This window comes from Xiphophorus couchianus, chromosome 1 (genome assembly GCF_001444195.1).
Source record: "Xiphophorus couchianus chromosome 1, X_couchianus-1.0, whole genome shotgun sequence".
Taxonomy (NCBI): Eukaryota; Metazoa; Chordata; class Actinopteri; order Cyprinodontiformes; family Poeciliidae; genus Xiphophorus; species Xiphophorus couchianus.
This window is the reverse complement of record NC_040228.1, coordinates 15,195,940-15,217,184: the sequence shown is the minus strand read 5'-3', so window position 1 is coordinate 15,217,184 and position 21,245 is coordinate 15,195,940. Positions and strand designations below refer to the sequence as shown.

General features: G+C 40.9%; 1 protein-coding gene across 1 annotated transcript; it reads right to left on the bottom strand.

The window, feature by feature from the left end:
• Positions 1-1,524: 1,524 nt before the first annotated feature.
• On the bottom strand, positions 1,525-21,225 carry acvr1ba (activin A receptor type 1Ba). The gene is made up of 9 exons (XM_028015861.1): positions 21,028-21,225; positions 7,377-7,607; positions 7,019-7,276; positions 6,712-6,942; positions 6,403-6,570; positions 6,154-6,310; positions 5,884-6,008; positions 5,664-5,794; positions 1,525-4,791 (listed from the first exon to the last, which is right to left on the bottom strand). The coding sequence occupies exons 1-9, from the start codon at positions 21,089-21,091 to the stop codon at positions 4,666-4,668; spliced, it is 1,491 nt and encodes a 496-aa protein (XP_027871662.1). The 5' UTR covers positions 21,092-21,225; the 3' UTR covers positions 1,525-4,665.
• Between the last annotated feature and the right edge of the window lie 20 nt (positions 21,226-21,245).

Here is a 21,245-nt window from a genome sequence, read left to right as displayed (position 1 = left end):
CACATTTTATGTTAAAGCCTTATTCCAAATTGTATTCAATTTCCCCAAGATTCTACACACAAATACACCTTCGTGACAATGTAGAAAAAAAGTTGGGTTTTTGTATAGATTTATTTTTAATAAATGTAAAAATGTCTAAATTTAATATAAATGTACACATTTCTTAAACATCAAATTTTTAAATGCATTTAATTTATTTAAAATGATACATTCAGATATTAAAATTTTTAATTTAATAAATTAAACATGTATATATTTACGTGAATATATTCGTAAATATTATTGTAAATAAGATTAAAGATGGACAACAACTGAATGGAAAATCTTAAAGAAAAATCTTTTAAGATGGACAACAACTGTGAATACGAACTCTGGCTCCTGCATCTTATCTCGTTATTGTGCTCCCGTTTTTGTGCTCCAGCTGTTTCCACGGATCCTCCTTAAGGTGTTTGGAGTTTGTGATAAATTCAGTTGAAATGGAAATGCAAGAGTTTCTTAAAGAGACAGTCCCCACTTCAAGGAATTAAACAGTCATATTTGATACGGTCCGTATTTCTAACACAGCTGAAGGTTACATAGTAACTTGATTGTGCTATAAAATGGCACTATGTGGCTGGAAAACCCAATACCGTCCGTTTAAAGAGTCAGGAAAAAGCTACAATAAAATAGGTGAAGAAGCTAATAGCACGATGCTGTGGTGAGAAATGTGAAGCTGCTTTTTTTTCCCCTCACGGAGACTCGGCATATCTGTTCTTGCTTCCAAACTCTGGAGCAATATTTATCTTATAAGGACTGCTAATACTCTGAAGACAAGTCACTTAGATCCATCGTTTTTGTTTTGTTTTTTACTTTTTAGCTTTTAATTCTGTTCTGATCAGACTTCTCATTTTTATCCCATCAGTTTTATTGTTGGTTTTTGTATAGGTCATGTTTCATTTTATGGACCTGTGCAACACTTTGGATGTATAAAGTGCCCCATAAAAGTTTATTGATACATTAACTTGTAAATATTACAAACAGCAACTGCAAAATTCATAAGGATGCAGAGACGTTCTCCATTAGGACTTCTGATCTAATGCATGCCATTTTTGGCAGCAGAATTCAATTTCTTACTGCAGATCTCTTTTTAATAATATCAGTCTTTCCCCCTAGGCACAACTGATTGAAACAAGATACTACTTAATAAAAAAAAAAACAACACAAAGGTGGCTGGGTAAAAAAAAAAAAGAAGCTGAAATCAAAGGCAACCAAGTTAAAATAAAAAAAAAGGAAAAAAGTGAAAAGCACTGCATTTGATAAATGGAAGGAGGAAATCCCCTTGAAAAATTTGGCATTTTCCCTTTTGTTTTTTAAATCTATCTATACCCGGAAAGCGATAAAAGCAAATTCCACTTTCTCCAGACATTTCAAATCTGTATTAGAATCCTTTATATAACAAATACAAAAAATGAAATAAAAAAAAGGGAGCAGGCACACTTCAGTGTAATTGTCACAGAGCTTCAATAAGCACCAACTGAACACATGTAAGAAAAAGGAGGAATTTATTGTATATTGTCTATGTACATTTTGAACTAAATCAGAAAAGATCAGCACAATATCATCACTGAATTTTGAAGTTTTCACCTATGAACATGATGATCAAATACCCATGGCAACACACACCAAACATGGACAAGAGTGTTTTGACAATTTTGGTTCAACTTGACATCATCATTCTCCCACTTTCCATCCCTCTCTCGCTCTCTCTTTTTTCCGCTACACTTCTACCCATGTTAAACAGTAGCAGCAACATTTCTGGGGTGCACAGCCAATGACACAAAAGAGAAAAAAAAAGAAGAAGAAAAAAAAGTCAACCTGTTGGAGGAAAACGGGGCTGAGGGACCTCAGTGCAGAGGGCCCAGTGTTTGAGACGGCATGCAAAACGGACATGACACATGGTTCAGGTGATGGCTTCGACAAACATTAACTAACGCCCTTGTGGACATAACAGTGCAGAGCCCATAGGTGACGAATATCAGTGTAATACTTTCATAGTCTTGTCTGCAGAAGTAGAATGAAAACATGCAGTTCCCCGCTCGCGGCATGTCAGTCCTCGAAGGTCCCCCGCGTCTACCTGCATGTTCGACGTGATCCGTCGACAGTTCGTCTGATTTCCTGGTTTAAAAAAGAAAAAAGAAAAAAAGAGAGCCAGTGGCAGTATTTAAGATCAACACCAAGTCCTTCTGTATTCCAGTGTCAAAATGAGCAGGAGATGGAGACGTCACCCCGCGTAGAAACGGGTATACGCAAGGAGAAAAGGATCAGTAGTACCACCAGACTGCCATGAAAGGAGCAAGTGGAGGAAAAATAAAATAACCATAACCTCCAGCAATTAATATTTGTTAGCACAGTTGGAGACCATGCAGACAGGTTAAAAACAAGAGATCTGTCAAAGTACCGTCCAATCAAAAGAAGAAAAAAAATAATAATCTGCATCATTATGTCACACTGGAGCTGTGGCATGTAGAGGAGAAAAGAAAAACGCACGTTTATATACAAATAAATCACATGTACCCATAATCAGTAGTGTCTAATGTCAAAAGAAGAAAAGCCATTGTGACCTCTTTACACAAAAACATCATTCAAAATGTACTTTTCATTGCCATTTCATTACGCCTCTCGGAGCGCACCGCCCGGGTTAACGGCTACATTCATACTCACACTGAGCACCACACCAACTGAATGAAATAACCCCTCCAACCTCGGCGTCTACACTCTGGTTTGTCGCGTCTCATCTCACAGTGTTCATCAACGTGAATTTTAAAAAAGAAAAACAAAAAAAAAACAACAACTATAAACAAATAAATAAAACGGTAAAACGATCTCACCAAACATAATCCCTGCCACTTTTTTTTTTTTCTTTTTTTTCCCTCCCAAACTAAATTCAGGGCTGGACCACATCTCATAAATGCGATTCCTGGCAGGCGTCGGGAAGCTACACGGAGTGCAACCACGGGTTAAACCAGATATTTACGTGGACAGTAGGAAGACATATAACTGTTTTTATCCTGGTTAAAATCAAGATCACTAAAGCGCCGATTGCTAAACGCCAGAACAATCTGAGAGCTCGACTTGAGTTACACGTTCAGCGCATCGCTCCTCCGGCTTCCCACAACAGTCTAATGGAAGTTTGGCTCTTTTCTTCGCTTGGAACTGATGAAGCTGAAGTTTGACACCTTTTCATCTCTGACCGCTAATGCGCTTTAATCAGGGGTTGATGATAACCACTCCAAAACATTGCCCGCTGCCACTTTGTGGCTAATTTGGAGGCATGGTAGGGTCACTGTCCGTTTGGAAGACTTCTTTTTTTTGTGTGTGTGAAGTGCACCAGTCCCTCCCGCAGAAGACACTTAGTACCTGAGAAAAATTACAAACTGTAAACTAGCTCATCTTGAAACAATGGCTTCTTCCTCTCAGAGGAGCCTTTCAGCCCGTATGGGTAACAGACTCGTTTCCCAGTGGAAAAAGACGCATCTTCACAAGGTACTTTATCTTTGTTCTGAGGTCAATTTGCACAGCTGGGGCCAAAACAGTCATCTCTGGGAAACAGAACCTGAACAGTGTAACTGGACATACTCCCATTGTGCTTTCTTGCCTGTAATTGTTTAAACAGATGGAGATGCGGAGGTCCACAGTTTCTCTTCCTGAGATCTTGACTGATTTCGTTTGGATTTTCAACGATGCCACACCAGGAAGCAGCGCGTTCAAAGCATCGTCTTAAAACACAGCCGCACGTGTCGACGCCTTTCAAAGCCGCAGCGTCGTCTTCATCATCCGGGCTTCTTAAATTTAAAGAAACTTTGAATGCTCTAGCGTTTTGCAAATGGAAAATGAGTTTAGCATGACGGACAGAAAAACGGTTGCGCTTTCCTACGGCGAATGTAAACATCTGGTTTCACCTGCGGTTTCTTTTTGCATCATGTTCCAGTGGGGTAGATTAGAAAACAATCTGGCTGTTCATGCTTCACTTCAAACGGCAGATTTCCTTGTTTTTGAATAAACTGTCTAATAAACTGCAGCCTGTTTTTAGAAGGCGCCGTCTTGGAAACATGCTCGACGTCCAGCCACCTTTTACACACAAACGCATAAATAGAAACAGTACTTCAGCCCCTGTCCTCTCCTCTCCTTCACACTCACACACACACACACACACACGACGGCGAGATATTGCTAAAAAAAAAAAAAAACAGCCAGAGTGTTATTTCTTTAACATTAAAACCCACAAAAGAAGCTCTTCTGGAAAACTTTTAGATCCATCACTGAACCTAACGGGTAAAAAGAAAATGGAAAAAAAAAAAAAAAAAAGTGACTGTACAGTATTTCCTGCCCTGGTAAATGAAAGGAGGTTGAGTGTATGCTATTAACAGTGGTAGTGTTGTAGTGTGGCCCGTGGGTTAGGAGGACGAGGAGGAGGAAGGAGAGGGATGGGTGACTTTCAGTAGTTTTGGCTAAAAAGGTGAGGTAGGCCTTGTCACAACTTGGAGTGTGGCTTTAAAACTGGCAGGGTTGTAGTTTTTTTTTTTGTTTGTTTGTTTTTTTTTTTCTCCATTTGCAGTCTGTCTTTAGTGTTTGTTTCCTATGGGAGTGTGGTCGGGTTGTGCGTCTCTAGCGCGCCTCGCTGGCCGCTCACATCTTGACGTCCTCCTCCACGCTGAGCTGAGACAGAGTCTTCTTGATGCGCAGCGCCGTCAGTCGCGCCGCGCCGTTGGCGTACCAGCACTCCCGCATGATCTTCCCCATCACACGCAGCGACTGCGAGGCGAAACACACACAGGTCAGTTTGTGCCTCCTTAATCTAAGTATTCGAATTCAGAATAAAACGCCTTAAACACATATAAACTTACTTTTTGTGCCTAAATGTAGGAAATCCATTAGAGTATTTGTTTTAGATGATATACACGCCTTCAAACTTTACCTTCTTTAAGATGATTTAAAAAAAAAATCTGACCCTTGTGGATTTGAACTCCTGCAATTTAACTTCTTGATATAAAACAAATCAGTCTGCAGCTACACTGTCTCACAAAATGTCCAATGAAACTAAAATTTAATGTTGCAGAGATTTTATACATTAAACCAAAATAAAATGGTGGCTAAGTGGAAAGAAAAAGGATTTAAATCTAAGAAGTGTGGCAGGCACCCTGTTTTTCACCCCCTTGAGGTTAATATTTTATACAGTCGTCCTTTTTGCTGAAATTAAAATAGCAAATCTTCTGAGGTAGGTCTGGACTTTGACTAAGCCACTCCAACACAATGCTTTAAACCAGTGGTGTCCCAATCTTTTGGCAAAATAATTACGTTTAAAGCAGTCGGTGGCCACAAAAATAAATAAAAACATGGCTAACTTTCTTAAAGTATTTATTTTTTCTTTTTTTTAAATCTCTAATAAACTAATCATGCAGGATTTTATTAAGGGTTTTGTAGAAAGGGGATTTGTGCATTGCTGTAGATCCAAAACTTAAGTTACTTCATAGATTTTCTTAGCTTGCGTTTCCGAACTGGGAACTTCTTGTAGCTTTTGGGTCAAAGAGTTGGGAATAAACAAATACTCGTAAAGACAAGTTAACCAGCAGACTGTCTTCCTATGTGGCCTGCAACTATTTTTAGACAACATCAAAGTGAAATACCTCGTAGCTCTGCCACCAGTTGGGAACGTTGGGCCTCAGTTTCTGGTCACAAACCACCTTCCTCATCTCCTCTATGGACGGGTCAGAGGGCACGAGGTCGTAGTAGGGCAGCTGGTACTCCTCATGTATGCCTGTGGAACAGAGTGAAGAGGTGGACAGACTCTTATTGAATGTTGCTGTTCAGGTTCCTTTAACATCCAACTGTGGCTGCAGGTCTTGCCTCCGGTGTTGCAGCGGCGCGCGATCTCCCAGTACACCAGGCCCAACGCATAAATGTCGGCGCACTTAAAGGAATCAAAATGTTTCATGTTGATGGTTTCATCTAAGACTTCTGGAGCCATATACCTGGATGGGTTCAGAGAGAACAAAGGGGTTTAAACTACAGAGAATCCTGACAAAAATCAAATCATTGTTTGTATAAAGGATGTAACAAAGACTGAGGGAAGACCTTTGGGATTAACATTGAGCCGCTAAAAGTGGAACCAATTACCTCTTAGTGCCCACGCGCTGGTTCGGTGCTATATCAATTGTGTCTGTGATGGACTCGTGGCGGACGGCCAGGCCCAGGTCAGCTATAGCACAAGTGCCGTTCTTCTTAACCAGGATATTTTTAGACTTGAGGTCCCGATGAGCAATGCCGGGCTTACCTGCAGGAGAAGCGTCATGAAATGAGACGAAGATGGAGGAGGGTGTGACGTTTGGAAAAACTAAGCGAGTTACAGACTGTGTTAAATCTCACCCTGAGTGCCGAGGATCTCCATGTGGAGGTGAGCCAGGCCGCTTGCAGCCGAGAGCGCCAGCTTGATCATGCCCTCGATGGTGACGGAGTAGCGGTTCAAGTAGTCAAACAGAGAGCCGTGCTCGTGATAGTCCGACACCAGCCACAGCTGCGTCCACGTGCCGTTGTCTAAAGGAAACCGAAATGGGTCAAACTGGATTAATGGGTCATTTCACTCAGCTTTATCTTCAACTTTTAACTTCTTTCTATTTGGTTGTGTCAGCCCTTACATAGAGCTGTAATATGGGTTGGAAATCTGATTATAATCACCTTTATTGTCCGCTGCGATGAATCCCAGGATGTTTTCGTGCCGAAGCATGATTGTCTGGTAGATCTCGGCCTCTCTGAACCAGGAGCGCTCCTCTCTGGATGAGAAGATCTTGACGGCGACGTCTCCGCCTCTCCACTTTCCTCGCCACACCTCTCCGAAACGCCCCTTCCCTATTATCTCCTGCAGCACGATCGTCCTGGCAACCGTCCGCTGCACAAACAGCGGCAGCCCTACAAGGAGTAGACCGTGTGAGACACGTACGGAAGAATAGACACAATGTTCTATAAACGGGCAGTGCGTACTGACCAGAGCCAGATCCTGAGGTGGACATGTCATAGATGAGATCCTGCAGGGTTTTGTCCTTGGCCAGGTACAGGTGGTCGCAGGAGGGGTCCTCCACTTCCAGCCGCTGTCTGTGGCTGTAGGCTCTCTGGTGATACTGGAAGAGGAACACTCCAACCATCAGCAGCACACAGAGCAGGAACACAGGCCCCGCTATGACCGCAACCAGCTCCACTGGCCCCCAGGAGCTCCCCGAGGTCACCCACTCCCCGGTCGTCGGGTCTTCACGCAAAAAACAAGAAGAGGAGGCAGAATCAAAAACACTTGAATAAAAAACCTTCAGCTCGGAAGCTGTGAGAAGTGCAATGACGACAGTTTTTACCTGGGACTTTCAAGACAATATTGTTGCAGTAATCTTCAAAGCAGCAGTGAGCGTTCAAGTGCCCTTCGGCGCTCTTGCAGAAGATGGGTGGAATCATCCTATCAGGGTCGAGGCAGCTCCGCATGAGCACATCTTTCCCTTCCAACTTGTACGTTGAAACGAGGCAGGCTCCTTTTGTCTCGCACTCACCCGAGTTAACCCCGTTACAGTTCGTGCAGTTGCAGTGTAAAGCTGCGGAAAGAGACACAGACGTGCATCACTTATTGAGACACGGGCGAGTTTCACTACACACATCCGCGCAAGGATCGCAACACACCTTGGACTGTCCCACAAACTAAGCCGGGGGGAACTCGATGGACAGTTCTCAAACTTTTTATAGACAAAAATCTGAGACCTGTTGGCGCTCACTGGTATTCAGTTTTTCTGAGTCGAGACTCAGAAAGATTGTGATTTTAATTGTAGGAGCTGCAATTAAAATCACAAGGCTCTTGGTGAACGTCTCCGCCGGCTTTGGACATCCACAGACGGATCGTTCCACTCGATTAAAGGAAATCCACAGATTCTCCTGCTTGAGCTGTGGTTTTCTACAGCTCCTCCAGAGCTACTGTGAGCCTCTTGGTGGTTTCTCTGATTAACGCTCTACCTGTCCGGCCTCTCAGTTTAGGTCAGGGGTCTTCAACCTGTGGCTCCGGAGCCACGCGTGGATCTTTAGCCCAGCTGCAGTAGAGTTTTGATCTGTAAAACCTTTCATGTACTTTATCAAAACAAAAATGCAAACAAGATTTTAGACAGTGGCAAAAAGAGGATCGTTTTTGCTTCTAGTTTGTTGCTTTGGCTGAAAATGTACTTTGGAAAAAAAAAGGCACTCTGTTCATTGTTTTTAATACCATGTGGTCATTCTTTCACTTATTTGTTTTAAAAGCTAAATAAAATAAGATTTGAAATGTAATTCTGCAATACCTAACATTTCTAATAAAATATTGTCATTTTAAAATCTGAAGTGCCATAAGGGTTTTTTTTAGGTTTTGCAGCTCACAAACATTTTATTTGGCAGGAGGAGGCAAAAACCCAAAAACATCTCTTTGAATCAACTTGTGAATCTCTAAATGCTATTGGTTAACAGTTTTATTTAGGAGGGTTAGAGTAGAGGGGATGTGTTATTTCAAAGACAAGTTGAAAGTTAGTACAGTTGAATGATTGCTACAAAATTGAAGCTCTTAATAGTTTTGTCTTCTTTATTGAAGGTCATAATCGTGATTGCACTAATAAGTTGGCTTGTTTATCTCTTTATGGTGGTTTTGTCCCAGTAGCACTAGGAGGGAAACAACAACATAAACTGATGTAAAATCTCCAGTTTAAGTTTAATCCAACAATAAGAATGAAGAATTGACCAAATCATAACATTCAAATAAACTACGTATTAAAAGAGTACACTTTCCAACTAAAATTTATTAGTTGGGTTTAGAGACGGAGCGGCTAGTGACCGGCTAGTGAGTAGATGCTTAGAACAGACTAAAGACATTTAACATGGCATTTGTGGTTAAAATGCAGTGCTGATAATAAACAGGATGTGATTCAGAACAGTGACAAGCCAGCATAGAACCTGCATACGATTACCGCAGTAATTAACCTGTAATATTCTGTACTACACGCACTATGTTACAACAGAAAACAAGTAGCAACAGCACCGGAGAAACGACCGGAGGAAATTGGGGTGAAGCAGCCACACCATTAACCATGCTGCTACTTGCCACGCTTCAAGTCTCCATTCATTTTCACCAACAGGTGGCGCTCTTGAGCCAAATTTTAGCTTAAAAAAACATGGAACCTGACAACTAACAACAATCAAATGCTAACAAACTTCAGGATTATGGCAGGTAATCTATGCTCTACTCTGTCACATAAAGATACATTAAAACTTGACAAAGTGAAGAAGGGTAAGACGTGTAACACTTTTCCTAAGATACTGTACACATTTTATCCAGCAGGGGGAGACCTCACCCCAGAATCTGAACACAAATTGCTGAGTGGGACCCGTCCAATTGTGGGTAGTTTATGATGTGTAGATCATCATCATCACCATCACTTGCAGGAGCAGCAGCAGCAGCCAGACGGCCCCGGCGGCCCTGAAATCAGATCTCTCACTGCAGATGAACCCAAACACGCAGAGTGGAGACAGACCCGCCCAGAGGGACACACAAAGTGAAATCCAACAAGGGAGAAGGGTCTCTGCCAAATCCCCGATGCAGCAGAAGGTCTTTCTCATCGTGACACTTAAAGCGGACTCTGTTCGGGCTAATAAGACAAGGCTTCTGTTAAATGCAGCACACTCCTGCAGAGAGACCTCATTAACAGGAACCCAACGGACATGCTACCGCAATAAAACTAAGGTGGTCTAATAAACATACACACAAACACAGTTAAATTAGTTCAATGCCAGAAAGTCTGCAAAATCTACAAAAAAACACAGCTTTCTGAGTTTCCTAACCAACCAACAGCCACAAGCTTGATTAGATTTTCAGATAAATGTGATTTTGAGTCATGGCACACATGCTTCTCATTTAGGTAAGGTCAGCACAAAGGGCTTCTTCCAAGTTATTCTGCTCTCTCCATGCACAGAACAACCTGCTTGCAGGACAGTATCAGTAGCTTTTCCCTTTTCCCTTCACCAAAACAAATGACAGGCCCAGAAATGATCCCTGGTAGAAATAAAGGCTCAAGTTTAATCCCTCCAGACTAAAAGAAAAAACTATCCTAAAAACAACACAGGGCAATCCACAAAGAGGAGAGACATTTCAATCCTTATTCTCCAACAAAAACAGGACTCCGTATTGGTTGGATGGCTGACAATGTCTGGCTCACAGGGGGGAAAAAATGGGTTTAAGGTGGCAAGACTCCAGTAATCCTGCATGTTTTTTACTGAGAGCTTCTTTGACTGCATGAGCTCATTGATGATCCCTTTGAACCAACTTTAATGTCTGTATGCAGAAAAAAAAAGTGTTGGTAGATTTTAATCACTCTTCTGTAACATCATTATTATTATACAAGCATGGACTAGTCTTTGGTGTAAAAGTATACTACAGTTTTATTTGATTTTTTTAAAATACTGCTTAAGGTTTGAAAAAGGTTTTGTGGAAATATCCCAGAAAATTGAGCCTGGAAATTTGAGGAAATGTTTCAAATTAGAAACTTTTCTTGCAAGTTATTCGAATTTAATGAAAATTACAGGGATGTAAACAAACTGCACAACATGTAAAGCCAAATGCAAATGTTTTATTGAAGGAAGCCTAGTATTTCCTGGTTAAACATTAATATTTGCCCAATGATATAAATAAAGTTTGCTTCCCTTTGTGTAGCCCATGGACTCAGACGTGGCTTTAATAGCCCAGGTTGCTGGAAACCATCTTTGTGTTTGGGGAAGTGTCTTAAATAAACTTGCAACTGTTCCTGCATCAACTCTGACTGCTCAAGTTGGGATTAAGCCAAAAAACATAACATTTCCCCAACCAGGTTTAAAATTTCTGTCAAAGAATAATCTTCATATTCTCACACCTTTCCAGCTTTAGGGATGTCCTAGAATTTTATAATCCCTAGTCCTGCAGTTTCAACTTCTTTAAATGAGATCCTGAAGAGAGCCCAGAGTGACGCATCCCTGCCCCTCCCCCACACATTGCTCCAAATGCAGGTCACTTGTCTGACTGTTTTTTGTACTACCTGGACTATTTCCAACGTTCCCCCATTCAGTCTTGTTAAGAAATCCTGCTTTATCTAAGCAGCTGACTGCAAGCTCCACCGGAGCACATAGCCTCACTAATTAATCAGACTATTACAGCTTAATTTACATGTCTCGCTCTATGGGACAGAAGGATAAAGAGATATATTCTCAACCAAAACAAGGCTCTAAAATTTACAATTAAAATGTAACATGTATTACTTTAGCAGAAGAAGGAATAATTGTTTCTTTAGGAACGTCTTGAAGGGGAAAACCGAGTTGGATCTTTTTTTTTGTTGATGCAGTGATTTTGCTGATGTGTTCATGCTTGTTCAACAACAGTGACTGGAAATGTGGCACGTTGGCAGATTTCGTCATATTTCTCATCTACTAAACATTGGCGTGTGCGCGTTTATGAGAATGAATCTTAATCAGTGAGAGAGATGCAGGAACTCCAGCCCAAGTACGACCAGACTGGCTGAAGTTTGCATGAGGATGGAATTTCCTGCAGGATAAAACGAGGGTGAAAGCAGAAAAACAAGTCGCGTCACTAATTTCCAGCAATAATGCAGAAAAGCAGTTTAGCTAAATAAAACCTATGACAGCAATACAAGCAGCGGGTTTAATACAGAGGGTTTTGGCAGCCTTTTTCCTCTGTTGTTTACTGCTTTTCTGTGGAATACATCAATTATTTACAACTGCGTTCACACAAGATGCATTTGATCAATCAATCCCCCAGAGCAATATTTTAAAAAAAAAAAGAAACTTAGCTTTATGAGTAAATGCTTCTCCTCAAAAGACTCATTAAAGCCAACAGCTGTCAGTTTCACTGTGATGCAGCTCATCTGAAACATATGGCGCCCATGCACGGCGGTAAATCACCACGGAGGAGCGCCGCGATCGTGGAGCGCCGTTGCGGTGAGACGGATGCTTCCCACATCCAAAGACAGAAGCTCAGAAAGCAAACCGAACATGGCTCAAAACATCCACATTCACTTCCTGAACAGGCCATGGATGGTTTGTGGTCTACCAAGATTTTGGTTTGTGGAAAACATTTTTCACTTCCTTCTCTCTCCCTCTAAGACCTACTGTGTGATTACAACATGTGGAGCCTGCTCCCAAACTAAAGCACACCAACAGCCCTGTCGTCTGCCTCTCTGGAGGAACGAACCTGAAGGCCACTACTTAAACTGGTAAAATTGGTTTAGTTTCTGACAAATTTAGTCAAGTGAAAAGTTTAAATTTAGAGGTATGAATTCCTGAAGCTAGTTTTCTACTGACCAAGAGTACAGACACAACGAGAAGTGGTGAAGAAGGGGATTTTATTCCTACAATCTCCACTATCTGGTTAGTCTGAAACTAAAAATCTGACCTTTTTTTCCCGTTTTCAGACCAACACTCTTCAGTGTGGAAGCTGTTACTCAAGGGAGAAAACTCGGAGTTAATCATCTTCTCCATCAGTGAGGTCTTGGAAAAGACATGTGTGAGGAAGAACTAAAGATGCAACAATAAGGGTCTTGTCATACAAATACAAGTGTCCGTTTTAGTGGTGTGGCCTGTCCACTTTGACAACAGATGCAGCCTTGAGTAAATAAAGTCAATCACCTGATTGGGAAACCCTGTAAAACTGCTCTGTTGAACGTAGGCAACCATCTTCTCCATGTGGTACAGTTGAAATGCTTTGATCATTGTAATAGATGTCCACACAGATGGGTGTGTGTGTTACAACATTTTTTAGAAAATAAGCAAAATTACAATTATCCCGACTAAAAATGTCTTCTTGCACAGAAGTCCCCGTCCACGATTAGTGTTGACGTGTTTCTGTGTGCCAGCTCTGACGCTCCGTCAGAGCTGCAGTTTAAAAACAAACATGGTGGATAGACAACTTAGACAACAAACAAAGACATCAACACTGTATTGTTTGTGAGCAGCTAAATGGACAGACACATGGCTGCCAATGAGGCAGAAAAAAATAAGAAATGCTATAGAATTTTTTTTTGAAACTCCTGAATGCCCTGTGAAATTAGGAAAGCTTTCTTTCTGCTGCGTTTCCCCCTCAAACGTAAACTAGATGAACATTTAAACTGCTTAGCTCTGTGCCTGCCTGTGATAAACTGAAAACTGTTCATATGCCCTCATGTGTTTAACTTTTCTCTTTTTAATTACATGCAATTGTGAATTTAATCTCAACATATAATCCAAAAATCAAAAAATAAATAGGACTTATTTTTATGTTAAAGTTTTGATTATTGTAGTTTAGATCAAGGTTTAGGTAAAAGAAGCATATTCTGACTCATGTGAGGTTGAACTCGTTTGAACTGAGGCCTTTGTTTTCTTTTAGTTCTGAATAATTAAGAAGTTTTATTTCCAGATGCATAAATAATACGGGATTATTAAATTTATGTTTGAGGAGGTACTTCAAAAATATTTTGATCTGATTTTGTGGTACGCAGAAAGGAAAAGGTTGCTATAGAGATTATGCACAGACATTTACAGTAAATAGGCATAACCATATAAAGTGTACTAAGCATGCTAATCACTAACATGATTCAAATTAAATACAAAAATACTTTGATTCATGTAATAAATGATGTCAACCCTGTAAAAGCTTTTGAAACAATGCTGAAATTATATTTATTGTAGAATTTACATGATGTGCCACTGCCTACTATCCTAACAAAAAATAAATGATTAAAAAGACTTCTAGAAAGTTGCTACTATATATAAAATATTAATTAATAATTTAACAATTAAGCAAACAGCAATGAATTAAAAAAAATTTGGTTTCCAAATTAATATTTGACAAATAAAGCTGTGACAGTTTTGTAGAAAAAAAGGGATGTCTTGTAATATCACTTTCAGAGTTCAGGATAGGAATTGAGAACATGATGAGTTTTATTTGTCAATAAATCTGTACTGTAACCTGGAACTTAAATACTTTTCACTGCATTTGTAGATTTTTAGTAATACAGATGGAGCTTTATAACTCTGGCCTGTTTTTTATTTATTATTTTAATATAAACATATCATTGGTAAGATTATAAATTTATTCAAAAAGTAGAAAAAAAAAAACAAGTATTTTACTCTTATTTATAGTTCATAAAGGAAAATCGCAACCAGGACGAAAGAACTTAACGTTACCAAGAGATCAGCCGTGAAAATAAATCTGATCAGAGAATTTCTATTGAAAAAGTTAAGACTGTGGATAATAACAGAATCAAACAAGAGACCCTGAGCCACAAGCATCCCTTCCTGAGCCACGCTGTTTGCACAGTGCTCTGCATATCTCACTGGATTGTGAGCAGAAGTGTTACAAAGCTGCGATTGAAAGCCCCATTTTAGGACCAAAACACACAGATCTGAGCCGACGTCGGGTGTGTGTGGTTTCAGTGAGCCCTGCTCTCGTATCCACATAACTGGTGGTCTTTCACACTGGTCCTTTGTGTGAAGATTAAGGCGACATGAGGAGAGATTGGACTGGCCCTACAGGAACAAAGCCCAAAGTGGAGGGGTGGGAGGGGGATTGCACTCCAGCAGGAGGGCGGAGGGGGTGGAGCGCTGGGGACAGACTGGGGTTACCAGCAACAAACCCCAATGTTTTGGTGGGGCCTGTCTGAGTGAGACAGGGGGGATGGGGGGCTGGTGCCCATTTGGACTGGATAATATAGAGTAGGAGGGAGAAAAGGGGGAACAGTTTGGAGGACTCGCAGCCCCCCAGCTGCTATTGAGGTCTGCCCAAGTGACCAGCTGCGACTGTCATTAAAACCCAGTCTAGACTTTGACTTACAGGAGGGAGCGGGAACAGGGAACAGTGGAGGAAAACAAGGAGATCAGGAGCACAACAACCATTCCTCTGAGCTGCTAGTGAGTGGAGTTCCTATCATTCCATTCATGTTGAGGCAGGAAATGGCAGACATGGCGAGGAAGGGATTAATAAAACATCACTGACATAAACATCATTTTTGGTCCCGACAAAAAAAAAGGGAATGATAGAAGAAAAAAAAGGGCAGCAGAGTCGCACTCCGAGCAGATTCACCCATTAACCTCGGTGATGGTGTTCCTCTGTTGCCCGGGGTTACTCATGCAGAACAATCCTGTCACAACAGATGAAGTTTTAGAGAAAGGGAACATCAGAGAGTCTGGTGAGGATGCACAGAACTTCCCTGGGCGACTGGCGGAAGGTTACACACACGCAGTGTGTTTTTCTGGGGGCCCCGAATCGGGAGACAGAAAGCATGCGCTTGTGTACAGGGAGGAGAGCGCCATTACTAAAATGCACTGGCTGAAATTAGATCCATACAGATACCAGACTGAGAGCTGATCAAGACATGCAGACGCCACCAGACAGTGTGAGTGCAACACACACACACAGCGAAGCACACGGGCACACACACACCGCAACTGTGCCCTAATCAATGCTAGGGGAAGGCGGAAAGTCATTACCTTTGTCTGCATCTCGGGGTCAGATTACCGATCTGATTCTAAAGTGAAGTCTCTGGGGCTGAGGCTGCATCTCCCATCCCTACCAACCCACACCCCGCAGGCTGCGTCCCATCCTGTCTGCCGGTCCTCCTGGACGGGATCAAACGCTCACTCTGGATCAGCCACAGGCACTCGCATTGATCAAAGTTTCATCCATAAAAACCCAAGCATAATAAATCAATGTTTCTTCCACAAAACTTAAAAAGAAATATCAAATCTTAATACTGCTTTGCTACACCCATCTAAAAAAAAAGAAAAAAAAAAAGAGGATTGTTTAAAAAGTGATCTGGTTACATTTGAATGAACACAATAAGAGATAATTTATGTAATTTATCTCAACGGTAGCTAACAAATCAAGCTTCTTCCTGGTTGACACAGAGTTTCGGTTTGCTTTGAGATCAGACTTGTTGATAACCGATTTTTTTTTTCTGTAATACACAAGAGAAAGCCCATGTTCCAGGTTCTCTGACACAAAAGAGAATCAAAAAAGAAAATGAAGCATTATCCCCATTCGCGAATCATGGAAGATGCTACTCTCCATTTATACCTCAGAATAAAAACTACATGGTTGACGTGTTTAGAAAAATTTATGTATTTAATGATTTTTGATTTTTTTAAAAAGTAAAAAAAATTGTTACTTTTTAAAATCTGGGTCAAAAGTCTCCAACCACAATGATTAATAAAATATTGGTCGATTTCGACCTACAGAAAATTGACCAGTTCATCTCTAATTTAAAATGAAACTTAGAAACTTTTTCCATTCTAAACTATGAATAAAAACAACTAAATAATTTGACAAAGTGGGATGCACTGATCAGGTTTTTTTGCGGCTGATATTAATTTCAAGTGGTCCGTTTGATCTGCCCTGGATATTCAGATTTGTTTTTTAAGGAGTAGAACACAAAAAACAATGGTTTTGAACCAAAACAACAACAAAAAAACTATATTGTTTTTAAATTAAACTCAGAAAAGGAACTGAGGTTGATAGGCTTATGAACCAAAAATATCAGATTACTGCTGCAATTTATAAATTTTTTGTTATCCATACTCTAAGAAATTAATAGAAATAATGAAAAAAAAAAAATCATCTCAAACTCAGTGCTTAATTACAACTTGCATAAATCTACTATTTACTCAAATGAATCCAGGATTCCCACAAAAAAAACAATGCAATTTTGCATTTAAGTTACTTTACAGTTACTACAGATTGAAAACATTTAAGCTAATGATGCCATGGAGCTGCTATTAGGTGTATGAAATGTGTGTCAAAGAATAGCTAAATCCCATAACTTAAATCAACAGGTCTGGCCTGACTCACACCAATCAAAGCAAGTCCTTCACGGGAAAGAGCTGGAAACAACCTTGAGAAGTAGACAGCTCACATTCCAGGAGAAAATTACACAGCAAAGGAGCATCTAGTCTTTATGCCAACAGCAGCTCGAAAAAACAAAAACATATCAAACGCAAAGACACGTTACACAAAACAGGTTTAAGGTTTGGCATTAGGTCGCCAACATAAACTGCTACCAAATCCATCCATCAGCGACACATTTTTTCTTTGTGTATGTAATATCTTTCTCTTGCAACCGGTGTGTGCAAAAAACAAAAAACAAAAAAACCCCACTGAAGTTGGCGTGCTCGGACTTGATAGTAAATCCCTTGTGGTCAAACATCAATAATGGCAGAGCCGGGTCAGAAAGAGGCTACGCTGTCTGCTTTAGCAATTAGGGCTCTGTGCCTCCGGGCCAGTGGAGGTCATTAACAATACTGGTGATTATCGAGTGAAAACTAGACCACCCCGGACCCGAACGGACGCCAACTGGCTCCACGCCACGCTATAGGAAACTGTTGGTAAACAACGATCGCTATGGAGAACGTGTCTAAGCCAAGCAAAAGAAAACTTTACACAAGCTGCAAAAAAATTCATTTGATTAAAAGTCAGCCACAGGTCAAAGGATCTTTGAGAGGGGCGCGGGGGAAAATATCAAACGGCTTTTTTATCTTAAGCCAAGAGGCAATATAAATTCCCCCTAACCTTTCCCATCTAAAGTTTATTTTCTTTTTCAATGCAAACCTTTGAAAAAAATAAGTCTCCCTCTTTCGTTGCACATTCTCTTGGCTCTGACCTCATGGGCAGGTGAGCACATGTTTTATTTGCCTACGATTCCACCACATGAACTCCTGCACATCATATGCAGCATTAAATAGCACCTGTTCGCAAACTAGAAGCTACCCAGCTTGATTTACACAGAAGCACACCAACGAATGACAAAACCCTGGCACAGTAGGGCTAACTGTGAGAACAAAGTTCAAGAGATAGCAGAAAATTAACACACCTTCTCTGTAGCGCTTAAGAGAAAGCAGGCTAGTTGTTATTTGGCACACTGGAGGGAGCTGGCAGATGAAAACAGAAGCTGGACTACAGTTAAAGTACAGATTAAAACCCAACAAAGCACAAGGCCTTCTTTCTTTCTTTTTTTTTTTTTAAACAGACAAAAAAAAAAAAAAAACCAGAAGAGAAAGGGAGGGACGCACCCTGCCTCAGAGCAACTCAGCCGACAGCACATATCACATTGCTACTGGGTTCGGTTCACACACACTGACTGTGTCACGCAGCCATGTAATGCCCATAACACCAGAGGTTGGTAATCTGTATAAAGTCAACAACACGTGACAAATTCACCAAACCTGAGAGGAGAAAAAAAAAAGAAAAAAGAGTGTGTTTCCTAAAGTCCATTTCGAGAGCCTGAAATATCTGCTCTCACTGCTGCAACTTTCAGGTTGGGCTGGTTTGGGGCCTTCGCACGAAACAATCCATTATGAGGTGTGAGACGACGCTCTGCGAGTCTTTTAAAAAGAACTTGGCCATCACAGCCCTGCCTGACTTTTCCTCTAAAAGTAACCCCCCACAAACACACACACCATTACCCTCACCCAACACAGCGAAATGTTTGGAGCAGAAAGGCAAACCGGCCATGTAGGTGTGATCACTTCCTTCAAGTCAAACCTTGCTGTGCTGCACCCTTATCTATCTGAGCGGGGGAGGAATAGTTTTCTAATTCTTGTTCAGATGACTCAACTAACATATGCTTTGAAAGATGACAACATAGCTTTCCTGACGGATATAATTTTTATTTTTTCCAAAATCACTCTGTACAGTGGCAAGTTACAACCAAGTATGAGCCGGTTACCAGCCTGTTCAGACCACGGTCAGAACAGGTTGTTTCAACAATGCGACATCCATGTAATAAAACGGCAGAAAAAGTGCTAGCATGACTGGACCATTAGGTTAAGTAAGGCATGTTCCTACATTTTTTGCCAGTTGCTGCACACTGCTGGTCAAAAAGAAGCTTCCTACACTTTTCCTATTCTTGCAAGAAAAATAAATTCAGCTGCCTCAAAGAATACTGTAGCAGTTTAAACTTAAAGAGCACCATCTATTATCTTATAAAGGTCACACCGCTCTAAAATTAAAAATCCAACTACAGGTTGGCTATTAGAGGACAAGGACTCATCAGCTAAGATCAGCATGCGTATATGCACGCAATGATTCTACAGCTTTTGAAGCCATTTGTGCTGCAATTAGTTGTTCATCTCCTCATGTGCATGTTTCATTTGTCAAAAGTTGAGGTTTTGAGAATTTCTAACAATTTTTTTAGCTGTTGTTTTTGGTAGAAAAAAAAAACTGTTTAATTTACCTCAACATTGGTAGATATTTTAAGAATCAAACTAATATGCTAGTAGTTAATGTTTTAGAAATCAACAAATTTAATGTGCAACCAGATGCTGAATTAGCTCCTGCAAGAACCAGTTTCCGTACAACAAGAAGATAGTTTAGTTTTTAAAAAAGATAAACTATTTATAACATGAAAAAAAAGAGATAATAATTAAAAGGTGAAAATTTCTTTCATTCTAGGCAGAATAGTTTGTGTTGGGGCTTATAAAAACTGAAAATATTATTTATGAGTAACAACATTTTGGCTGAATGAGAGAATTCTTGTAGATAAAATAACGTTTTGTTTCAACCACAAGCAGGATATCAACCCAAGAGCTTTATTTGTCAATGTTTCAAGGGAAAATTGGTTCGGATAACAAATTATGGTGAATTTTTGCTTGTTTGTTTTTACTGTGCAAGATTACTATGCAAGCCTACGACCATTAATTAGTTAATTCAGAATTTCATAATGGATGCTTTAATGGTTTTCCCCACATATATGGTTTTGGCATTGCTAAAATAAAAACAAAATAAAACAAATTTAAAAAAAAAACTCTGCCATTCTTTTGATAACTCTTGAACATTGCAAATAATTCTGACTCGAAAATGATCAAAACGATTAAATAAATTGTCAACTGACTCGCATGCAACAGCAGAAGCCAACATGTCATACTGTTTCAGCTGCAGCATGAGATCATGTTATAATGCCTTGTTTGTTCTGCGCGTGATTATTATTTAAAACCCACTCTTTTCACACCAGCTCAAGGGTAGTTGCAACGTGGCTCCACAAAGAAGGCAATTTGCTAATTATCTGCATAAAATTTCATGCGTGTAGGCTGGATAGCAAAAATTCACATTTAAATCCAGCCTGTTCTGTAGTTGTGGTCGGAAGGAATCAGCTGCTCTAGCATCTGCTGGGGGGTGGGGAGGGGATTCAGAACCAGACCAGCGCCTGAAAAGACCCCCAGACTCCACATTTCCATCACAATGAACCCAGACTTCGACTCCGACTTCTGTCTGAGCCTTTTCACTCATTCAGGACCCTAAAACTGCATCTATTTACTGCATACAACAGTTTCACGCTTCAACCGGGGTCGTCTTATGTGAACTTTGTAGCGTGCAAAGCAGCACTTGACCATATCGCCTATATTTAACCAACACGCTATCATTTACCCAGTGTACTGAGCAACACACTGATAAGCAGGTATAATAGGCCACCAACAAGAAGGTGTTTAGTAAATAACTTCGCATATCAGAGAAGCAGGGATTAACTTGGGCTTTTAACACAAATTATAATCTGGTTATCTTTATTAACGCTTCATATCCCCAAAAAACACAAGATAAATCCTTGCATTAGTAACGCATCTGTCCAGAGGAGCCTTTTTATTAACATCAGTCAACTTCAGACATTGGGGCTAGCGAATGCTAGCTGGCGACTCGAAACACACAGCTCCACCATGATGTTGTTGTGGTTCATCCAGCCGCTGCCGACTCATTTCCTTTCATTCGTCGCTGTAAATCCCAACAAAAACAGCGAAACCGACGAAGCAGCGGGGGCCGTCGGTCGAGGAGAACAGCGACCGCTGATTTAGAGGTCGGCGCTAGCCAGACGCCGCTACCGAGCTAGCTAAATCTCCCGACACACGGAGCGCCATGATGATCATCAGCGACAACAGGCAGTGCCCAGTCCAGGAAAAAACACACCGAGACAAAAGCCGGAGAGGCGCTCCGGTCCCACTCACCGTCACCGACGGCCGCCAGCCCGAGCAGGGCCAGCAGCGTGAGGGCTGTTTGTCTTAGAGCCATGTCTTCTGAATTCCCATGTCTACGCGAGGAAAAAGCGCCCGAAGTGTGTCGTTATCAACACGGTCAGAGCTGAAACACAACCACAGTCCGACCGCACCACCAGATACCAGCCAGCCAGCCCGCCGGTCACGTGTCTAAAGGGGGAGGGGCTTCC